Source organism: Sinocyclocheilus rhinocerous, unplaced genomic scaffold, assembly GCF_001515625.1.
Source record: "Sinocyclocheilus rhinocerous isolate Xijiao unplaced genomic scaffold, SAMN03320098_v1.1 scaffold289, whole genome shotgun sequence".
Taxonomy (NCBI): domain Eukaryota; kingdom Metazoa; phylum Chordata; class Actinopteri; order Cypriniformes; family Cyprinidae; genus Sinocyclocheilus; species Sinocyclocheilus rhinocerous.
The window spans coordinates 770,343-781,630 of record NW_015636845.1 but is presented as its reverse complement, the minus strand read 5'-3'; the positions used below and the strand labels follow the sequence as shown (position 1 = coordinate 781,630).

At 34.6% G+C, this 11,288-nt stretch overlaps 2 protein-coding genes across 2 annotated transcripts in view; both read right to left on the bottom strand.

The window, feature by feature from the left end:
* Positions 1-1,016: 1,016 nt before the first annotated feature.
* p2ry8 (P2Y receptor family member 8) lies at positions 1,017-6,931 on the bottom strand. The gene is made up of 2 exons (XM_016562804.1): positions 6,898-6,931; positions 1,017-2,651 (listed from the first exon to the last, which is right to left on the bottom strand). Exon 2 carries the CDS (start codon positions 2,635-2,637, stop codon positions 1,600-1,602), a length of 1,038 nt encoding a protein of 345 aa, XP_016418290.1. The 5' UTR covers positions 2,638-2,651; positions 6,898-6,931; the 3' UTR covers positions 1,017-1,599.
* A 3,188-nt stretch (positions 6,932-10,119) lies between these two features.
* Positions 10,120-11,288, bottom strand: part of LOC107748176 (regulator of nonsense transcripts 3A-like) — a 21,371-nt gene continuing 20,202 nt past the window's right edge. The window contains exon 11 of the mRNA XM_016562878.1: positions 10,120-10,182. Coding sequence (XP_016418364.1) covers positions 10,120-10,182 — 63 coding nt within the window. The remainder of the gene's footprint in view (positions 10,183-11,288) is intronic.

The window sequence follows — 11,288 nt, the reverse complement described above, 5'->3', positions numbered from 1 at the left end:
TTTGCTTGACAGTATTCTCAAGCTTGCGGTCATCCCTGTTGCTTGTGCACCTTTTCCTATCCAATTTCTTCCCTCCAGTCAACTTTGCATTTAATATGCTTTGATACAGCACACAATTCTAATATTTTGAGATACCGGAATTTTTACTTTCATGAGCTGTAAGCTCTAATCATCAAAATTAAAACAAAAAAAAAACTTTTGAAATGTTTTACTTTACATGTAATGAATCTAGAATATATGAAAGTTTCACTTTTTGAAATAAGTTACAAAAAAATGAATGTGTGTGTGTGTGTGCTTCTGTCTAGAAGACAACTTAAAAACATACCCCACTCTGCAAATCACTCCACTACAAATTGATAACTGCATCTGTTATAGAAGGCTCTCTTTTCTCTCTCTCACTCACTTGAATCATAACATCACCTGTCATAGTGCACTTTGAAGTGGCATTTGCAAACTGCTTTATTTCCTTTTTGTGCATTGCACTGGGCATTTTCTTCAGCATTCAGTTGTATACTTCACATTGGTCTGAGACCACTTATATCCATTTCCTGGAAGCTATTTTATTTCCACTGAGGTCATGCACTGATTGTTTTTTACTTTTTAAAAATTCCATTTGTTCAGTACATGTACTTTGCACAGTACTTCGCTTGACATGCCATAGTTCTGTTTCAAAGGAACTGAAAAAAAATCTTGACCTCGCTGTGACATGTCTGTGGTTTAGTTTCTCAGAACAAGTAGCCTAACAAAAAAAAATTAGCTGGTTGTAACATTTATTTTGTTGAATAAGCCATATGTAATATTTAATCTTAGAATGACAATAATTACAAAATCAATTTGTTCAAATGTATTTATTAATTTTAACATGACAAAATAAATGCCCCTATATGACTTTGTATACTTTGTTACCACAGAAGAATAATACCCAGCAATAAAAACAAATAACAAACATGTAACAATTAATTAGAATATCATAATACAGGCACATTATAAACAGCTTAAGTAAAATAAATATTAAAACAGTTTGGTTCATAGAAAAGAAAATGAGTTCCAACTAAACAATAACTGCATATTTTACAGTATAAAAATAATTTACAGGTTAGCAATACATCTAAAATAGCTGCCACATTAAGTCTTTGTACTTTTTAAGTCGAATCAGAAATTACTGAAGTTGCCGCTAAGTCTAACCACGCATCATTGTACAAAACAAATACGTCAAAGTTTCGGTGAGTAGGAACTTGGTTGTCTGATACCAAAAAAAAAAAAAAAGTACACAAAATCACGCGGCATGACTGCATGTGAGCAGCGTGCTTTTCTTCAGCTGCTCAGCCAGGAAATCAAAACAGAACAAAAGCTAAATGCTACAAAACAATAACAACAAAACAAAATATAGGAAGTGGTCCTGTCTGTGAGTTTGCATTTACAAATATATTATTATAAACACTAGGAAGTGTGTCAGAGCTGTGGCCTAGCGGTTAGCTCTTGTGCTCTGACTCATTTAACAGTGCTCATGTGGCCGCTGCAAATCTGAATCATGACATTTTCCTGATTATGACATTTCCCCCTCCTCTAAAATAAAAATAGCAGAAACTAAAAGTCATGTTAAAAACAGTCTTCACAGTCTTCATTTGCATTGCACGTTGTACGTCCAGAGAAAAAGCTTTCTCTATGACCCTCAATCATTTGCGTCTCTCCCGTACTGAGAGTCTGCAACCTCAGCATTTGCCTCAGCTTCCGACGAAACTCTTTCGATGCAAAATAATAAATAAATGGATCTATGCAACTATTAATGCAGCTAAGAGACAGGGTCAGTTTATAGTAGATATAGAGAGACTTGTTGTAGTACAGCCTTGCGATCGAGTGGGCCAAGAGTAATATGTTATTGGGAGCAAAACAAAAAATGAACACAAACAGAACGATGCACGCCAACCGCACAGCACGGCCTTTCTGTTGACTATTGGTCTTTCTGATCAGGACGCAGATGATGTTAATGTAGCAATACACTGTTATGATGAACGGACAGAGGAAGAGAATGATGAACATGCCAAAAAGGAAGCCCGCCCAGTGAGCAGTGCTCGGGAGCATGTCCTTCTTCAACACGTCAAAACATGTGGTGATATTGCGCTCCTTTACTTCATATATCAGTTCTGTGCGTTCCAGCGGGTTCAGAATCACAAGGACTAGCAGCCATATGAATATACAGGCAACAATTGCATATGTTTTTCTCTTCCTCATCTCTCTGAAGCGCATCGGTTTTACAATCCCCAGGTAGCGGTCGGCGCTAATAGCAGTCATGAATAAAATGGAGCAGTACATGTTGGCATAGAAAACCACCGTCAGTACATTGCACATGCCTGCACCCAAAGTCCAGTTGTAGCCCTGCATTTGGTACGCGATCTGAAAGGGGAGCACAGTGCCCAGTATGAGGTCAGTGAGGGTGAGGTTGATCATGAAGATGATGGAGGGGGTTTTCGGAGAGGTGCGCATCAGTAACAGAAACAGAGAGATGCCGTTACCGCTCAGGTTGGCAAGGGTCACGATGACATAGATGGCTGACACAATTTCACTGGCCAATTTGTTGTCAAACATGGCCAAGGTGGCATTGTCCATTTTGATGTTGACCTTTTGTGAGTCATTCATGGTTGTTTTCCCACCTGTTTGAAGAGACAGAGAGATTACACCTACTATAAACTGTGATTTTACCACTTGAACCTCAAATTGTGATAAACATCTGCATTGTTGGTTAGTTTTATTTGTTGTACAAAAATTGGGGTGTAGAAACAATTGCTAGTAGTTTTCACAAATAATTACAAAGAAACGGGAAGTAAAACATTGAATTAAATGTGAAAATTCCAAGTAGAAAGACTGATATAGTACTCCAAAAATCTATTTTATTTACAACTTTGACAAAATCATATTTTTACACTGTAGTTGAACTTTAAGTGCTTCATTTAAGATTCTTTTAAAAAAAGAAAATGTATCATATTTTTAAAAATGCATAAATTCTCATTTAATAATAATAAATAATTATTCATAATAAATAATTTATGCATTTAGCAGACGCAAAGCGACTTACAGTGCATTCAGGCTATACATTTTTTACCAGCATGTGTGTTCCTTGGGAATCGAACCCACGACCTTTTGCGCTGCTAACGCAATGCTCTACCACTGAGTCACAGGAACATTATAACACATAATTGATATAAAGATTGCAATTTAAATAGTTTTTACACTCTCAGAAAAAAAGGTACAAAAGCTGGGATGGCACACTTCCAAAAGGTACATTTTGTACCTTATTTACTCCTAAAGGGTGCATATTAGTACCTTAAAGTTACATATTATTACCTAAAATGTAGTAGTACTTAAATGGTATTAATACGTTTTGAAAGGGGACCACTGCAGTGACAATGTTTGTACCATTTTTTTTTTCTGAGAATGAATGTATAATGGACAGGTTTAGCATTTATATATAATTTAATTGATCTAAATATTTGATCTAAATATTTTAATATTTATGTTAATATTAACATTTACAAAAAAAATTCTAAATAAAATACTATAAATTAATAGTTTATTTGATTTTAGTATCTACTCTTAAGATGCCTGTGACATTGTAAGGTTTTGCTGAAAAGACTTCTCCCTGCAGTCGCACAGGAAAGACATGAGATATAAATGTAAAAGTGATGCTACTTCACACCATCACATAGATTGAGGTGCACTCTGTGAACAGGAAGTGCGAGGCCAGGTTATAGGCTTTCCAAACATGCTACTTCAGCAGGTACACACAAGGCAGATGGCACATTTAACCAACAAATCACTGCCGTAAGTCGTAATTCTCAGAGCTGTTTCATAAATGTTGACTGAAATGATTCACACGGACAGAGTCTCGAGCAAGGGACTTTTTTGTGATTTTTCAAAGGAAGTGAAAAAATTATTTTAATGCCACAGCGTGTGCCAGCATCAGATTTGACAGTCATTACAGATCTCGTGCGGCTGTCTTGCACAGATTGCAATTGTAGGGGTCGGCTGTAGTTTCAAATGCTTTACGTGAAATAATGTTTTCTGAAACAGTGTCCTGGTTTCTTTAACAGATATTCATAGACTTGATGCGTCTTTTTTGAGGTCATGATGCCAACTTATGGGTACACCACCTTTCTGCATACTCAAACTGAATGCTTAAAGTTAGTGGCTAACTTTATGTTCAGGAAAATTATAAGTACTGCGAGTAAATTACTTGGTATCCCTGTGATGGGTTTACAACAAATTTATCAGACTAGATGTCTTGGTAAAGCTATGAAAATTATATCTGATGAGAGGCACCCACTGTATAATGAGTTTGAGCTTTTGCCTTCGGGTAGAAGATTCAGGATACCGGTGTTTTTTAAAAATAGAGGGAAAAAATCTTTTATAACACAGGCAGTGAAGTTCTTAAATGAAAGATAGGAAAGAAAGAGTTTTTTTTTTCTCTTCTCTCTTTCCTCTCAATTTCAAACAATTGACCCTCATGACTGGTTTTGTTGTCCAGGGTCACATATATAATTCACCCAATTTTATACAACATTTTTTCCTAAAAATAAGGTGATTTTTTTCTGGCTGTTGACAGTATTTGGTCCCACTTTATATTAGGTGGCCTTAACAACTATGTACTTACATAAAAATAAGTACAATATACTGCTATTGAGGTAGGATACGGGTAAAGTTAGGGACCGGTTTTGGTGGTATGGGTAGGTTTAAGTGTTTGTTAAGGTTTAAGGAATGTGTCAAAAGTGTAATTATAAATATAATTACAGAAATTAATTACAGGTGTAATTACATGCAGGTATTTTTTAAAATATAAGTACAATGTACATGCATGTACACAATAAGTGCATTGGATCAACTGATTAATTTAAATCTAAGTACTAGCAGTTAAGGCCACCTATAAAGTGGGACATTTCTGGGTTTATGGAGTGATGAAAAGAGACATCCAAAATCTCCTCTGTAAAAACCTTTGACTGTATGTCAGCAGAATGAAAAAAAAAATCATAATAATTTATGCAAATTCGTGCATATTTGATTAAATAATGCATCATTTGCATATTTAAATATAACATTTCAGAAAACTTGTAATACAAATAAAAATGTTTGCAATTCTTAATGTAGTAAATCAACTGGGGAAAATATGGTGATATCTATTAGTTAAGGGACAGTTTACCCCCCAATTCAATTCAGTTCAATTCAGTAATCATTTATTCATCTCATGTTGTTTAAAACCTGTACAGTATGTCTTTCGTTCTTCTGCAGAGGACCAAGGAAGATATTTTGAAGACTGCTGGGGTCCAAAAAATATTGGACATTGTTGACTTTCAGTGTATCAATATAAGAAAACAAGTCATGCAGCTTTAGAACAACATAATAGTGAGTAATTTTTTTAAAATTTATTTATTGAATTTTTTTCTTGGGCCATCTACCCTTTTAGCTAAACCATTGTTCATTACCTACAGAATGTTTTTTTGTTTTTTTTTCGCCATTGCTATTGTCATTTTTTCAATGGCTATTTGATTTTTCTGTTAAATTTTAGCTACACTCTATACTTGAAGTCCATCAATTGCATCCTTCACAAGTATTTTTATATGGGCGTTTTAAGCCCAAGTTTTGTGCAAGCGCTCCTATAGCACAACTGGTGGAGAACACATTAACAGTGCTACTCACATCAGTACAAACTGATGTATACTGTACCTGACTGTACTGCATGTCATTTTGCATTTGGTATCTGCCTAATTCAAAATCGCAAAATGTATAAACTACTAACCTGTTATCACACTTAGCTACATAACATGTTTTTTTGCAGTGAAACCATGGCTATGTGAAGATAACAACCTAGCCGCGGCTCGTTGCCACACTTGCTTGATTTAAAAGTTCTCAGAATATGTTTTTTTCCCATATAGTCCGTTTCCATATAACCACAAACCACCTCGGCTACAAAAACCTTGAACATTCTCACAGTTATTGCCAAAGTTCATTAACATATATTGCCTCAATAATGGGGCCTGTTATCAAACTATATGGAGTAAGTTGTCACAATGGAACCTGCTATTAAATCGCCTTTTCTAAACTTGTCTGCAAAAATTAAATAGTAAAACAGCTATCGAACACAAATTCAAGAAGCAGAAAGAAGGTAAAAGGTAACATACAAAACATTTTAGTTTGAAGAACAGAATTCAACTAAATTCTATTAATTTTAAAGAGTTTTAGGAGTTCGAAACGACCATATAAAATCACTGCCAGATAAACACACATATTGTAAATTAGATTTGAATATAAATCCTCATATAGTAACTCACAACTAGGCCCATTGTTTCCTGTTTTACAGGAGTAAAAACATAATACAGGCTCAGAGTAAAATCTCACAGTACTTTCTCATCACTCATGAGGTGTTACACCATCATGACTCATCTGCTAGTAGTCAAAACAAAAAGAGCTCTCTGTTGTGAAATGACATTGGTAGTATATGATCAATGAATTTTTAATGGAGTCTAACATAGACATTTTTTTTATCAGTGTTACTATATTTTAAATGTTACATTTGTTGTCCTTTGTATCAAAAGGAGATTCAGTTGGAACGTTTAAAATAACTGTCAAATCTGGAGTAATTGTGTACTGAGATTGTATGAGATCATCTGTTCAGTGAACCATCACACAGTTCTACCTCGACAAGAGCAGCACAGCGTTCAGGTAACAATTCATCCGTTCTAACTAACAGCAGAGCACATGTACAAAATGTAACTTTTCACTCAAATCTGAATTTCCAATAATCTTTTAGGGAAAACCACATGACGTACCTGGACTATCACAGCGATTCGTAAAGTATATCTGCACATATTTAGGAAATAAATATCAATATAAGGCTTGTGTACGTACCTCAAGAAGCAAGCGCGACTTCCCTCGTGTGTTGACGGCAGTTAATCTGGCATGACTGTTAGACGCAGGAAACTGGACTCAACAATAATTCTAAAAACCTGTAGGCTATTTTAATAACAGACGGGATCTTTAAGTGCAAATCAAAGGTAAGGCATGTAGCCTCCCACCACCGAATGACTGCAATTTCTCAAAAACATGCACACTGTTCAGAAATATCACAAAACCTGTTATTTGACCTAACAGAAGACGATTTTAACAAACAACTTTTTGTTCTTTTTGGCCCATATATGGAGTAAGTTGTCACAATGGAACCTGCTATTAAATCGCCTTTTCTAAACTTGTCTGCAAAAATTAAATAGTAAAACAGCTATCGAACACAAATTCAAGAAGCAGAAAGAAGGTAAAAGGTAACATACAAAACATTTTAGTTTGAAGAACAGAATTCAACTAAATTCTATTAATTTTAAAGAGTTTTAGGAGTTCGAAACGACCATATAAAATCACTGCCAGATAAACACACATATTGTAAATTAGATTTGAATATAAATCCTCATATAGTAACTCACAACTAGGCCCATTGTTTCCTGTTTTACAGGAGTAAAAACATAATACAGGCTCAGAGTAAAATCTCACAGTACTTTCTCATCACTCATGAGGTGTTACACCATCATGACTCATCTGCTAGTAGTCAAAACAAAAAGAGCTCTCTGTTGTGAAATGACATTGGTAGTATATGATCAATGAATTTTTAATGGAGTCTAACATAGACATTTTTTTTATCAGTGTTACTATATTTTAAATGTTACATTTGTTGTCCTTTGTATCAAAAGGAGATTCAGTTGGAACGTTTAAAATAACTGTCAAATCTGGAGTAATTGTGTACTGAGATTGTATGAGATCATCTGTTCAGTGAACCATCACACAGTTCTACCTCGACAAGAGCAGCACAGCGTTCAGGTAACAATTCATCCGTTCTAACTAACAGCAGAGCACATGTACAAAATGTAACTTTTCACTCAAATCTGAATTTCCAATAATCTTTTAGGGAAAACCACATGACGTACCTGGACTATCACAGCGATTCGTAAAGTATATCTGCACACATTTAAGAAATAAATATCAATATAAGGCTTGTGTACGTCCCTCAAGAAGCAAGCGCGACTTCCCTCGTGTGTTGATGGCAGTTAATCTGGCATGACTGTTAGACGCAGGAAACTTCTTGATGAGAGGAAGTACACTGCCTGACTACTCAATTCGATCAAAATATAGCTTAGAGGTACACATATGTGAAATGTAACAACATATTCCATGCTTCCAAATTTATCTTATAAATTGATCACATTTCTAAGAAGATTACGTAGAGTTTCATCATCAAAGATATAACAACTATTAATTCATCGGTTCAGTGGTATTCACAAACAAAACTGAATTTACAGCATCCACAGAGGAAGTTCCTCTAATGTCATGCTGGTTTTACACAATTTCTCTTTCTCATTAATGATGTGTGTCTTTTAATGTTTTGTTGGATTGGATTTTTAAACACCTGCTAAAGTGAAATTGATGTGGTAGGATGTGGTGAAGGCAATATGCCACATAAACCAGTAAAATAAAGGCACACACCTTTCTTCAAGCCAAGCACAAGTACTCTGAGGGGTCCCACCCAATCAAACTGTGAAATGAACAATTCACTTTTGAGATACGCCAAATGAACTTACTTGTATTAGCATTAATACAAACCTCAGTGTTTCTTTGGTCAGGCCTGTAAAATCACGTGGATATATAGACATAGAAAGTATTTATTCATAGATTTTTACAAAAGAAAAACAAAAAGAGAAAGTGTAATGCAGAAACTCATTCGGGGGGTTTTATCAGCGTCAGACCTGTGATCTAGTTTCCTGTTTGCTTTATGAGCTTAACTTTTATGTCGGTTATTCATGCATTTTACTAGACAACACACTAACCGAAAATAAGCGTTTTATTTTGGAGTAAGGGGAACTGTTATTTGCTTTTACTACTGACTGACTATAGATAACTGCCATTAGTGACAGTATAGGATGTGTTTATCACATCTTCCATCAATACTCCTTCACTGAGAACAAGAAAGCAGTGGTGATAGGTATGCAAAAACCAGACTAAGAAGTAAAATTAGAGGTAAAAAGTCATGCCGTGAAAGACACAGGAAGACATTATGACTTGTTTTCTCAGTTTGAAAGTGTGGGAACTAAAGGAGTAGTATGAGAAACTGCAAATTACATTAATTTCCATCTTTTCAGTGCAAACTGATTCTGGTTTAGAGTTGACTCACAAAGAGCAGACTTCAGCTGCTGAGCTGTTTTGCAAGCAAAGGCCATAAATCTTAAGAAATCTAGCCTTAAGAAAAAGTTTTTTTTTTTTTTTAGGATTATTTCAATTGCGATTTAGCTGCACGAGAAACTGTAATTACGGTGCAAATACTGAATTATAGAATTTTGTAATTTTATATAATTCAATTTCTTTGTTAATTTAACTAATTTATTTTAACCAAATTCTTTCATTGTTTTTAAAGCTATACATTGTTAAATTTAATCAAAGTCAAAATATAGGTTACAAATTTAAATGTTTAAAGTAAAGAATCATAAGAAATAATAATGAAATTCAAATAATACTTTATATAATCATATATCTTTATTGTACACAAATGGTCAATCCATCAAATACAGTTTCACATTTTTAAAGTATTCTACAGAGTTCACTTTTTTTGTTGGACTCAACAATAATTCTAAAAACCTGTAGGCTATTTTAATAACAGACGGGATCTTTAAGTGCAAATCAAAGGTAAGGCATGTAGCCTCCCACCACCGAATGACTGCAATTTCTCAAAAACATGCACACTGTTCAGAAATATCACAAAACCTGTTATTTGACCTAACAGAAGACGATTTTAACAAACAACTTTTTGTTCTTTTTGGCCCACAGGTAAAACGATGCTCTGACATTTGCTATATCCTGTTGTGAGATATATTTGTTAATACAGAAAAACCACAATGTCTATACATCAGGGACAACAGAGGCGTCATTCAAAGGCATTACAGTGTGAAAGTGTAAAAATTAAGAGTTGCATGCTTAAATATTTCATTAATACAATGTAGCATTTTTATATTCCTAAAGAAAAAATATGTCTCTGTTCCCCATCCCACATTACATATATTTAAAATACAGATTTCACAACACATACGGCTTTCTTTACAGTAAAATCTCTCTGCGGTTTCTAGCACCAGGTTGGTACAGCTGCATTGCCGGTCGGTCCTGTGCCGTGAAATGAGTAAGACACAAAAGACAAAAGCAATACACTCATATTTCATACCACAAACACAGATTTTTCTCATGACAGGTTACTTAAGAAAGTGCTATTCATGCATATAATCAATTTCCGTCCCCTTCTGAATCACATTTCAGTTAGGCAGACAACCAGCTATTGACAGCCCCTCAAAATCCATTTAGTCTATAACAAAAACATTTTACTGCACTGTATCGGTTATGCTCTTTTTTGCATTTAACATGGTTTGTATTTATGGTGGTGGTGATGGGGGTGACACATAATGGCTAAAGCTCAGGGCTAGTAACCGGACTACTGTTGCTATCATCGCTTCAGAAAATATGTGTAAGTCACTTTGGATAAAATCATCTGCTAAATGACTACTTACTAATTGTATAAACAGAATCCAGCATGTAATCATTTCAATGTGCAAGATCATATGTATTCTTCTATATACATGTAGGATCTGTTCCAAAACCAAGTGAAATGCTATTTACTGTCTACATAGGAAGCAGCCTTTTAAGACAACACTCTACATATGCTTTACATAGGCAGCAATCACACAAATAGTGCTCCTCATCAAAAACATATTGGGAAAAATTTTATTTTTATATATGATTAAATTATTTTTATCCACACCTTTCACTATACATAGTGTATAAAAAATTTAGTGGATAAATATGGTTTAACTGAAATTTCTCTTTCCTAAAATAGACCTAGATTTTAAACAGTTTTTTTTTTTTTACATTTTAAAGTCCTTAAAGGGTTAGTTCACCCAAAAATGAAAATTAGACCATAAATTACTCACCTTCAAGTCATCCTAGGTGTATATGACTTTCTTCTTTCAGATAAATCCAGTCTGAGTTATATTAAAAATTGTCTTTGATATTTCAAGTTGTTTAATGCCACTCAGCGGGTGTTGCATGCATCAGTCCAAAATAAGTTAAATAAAAAGCACCCATCCATAAAAAAAGTGTCTCACACAGCTCCGGGGGGTGAACAAAGGCCTCCTGTAGCGAATCGATGCGTTTTTGTAAGAAAAATATCCATATTCAAAACGTAATAATCACTTTAATGTAGCTTGCGCCAACAGTCC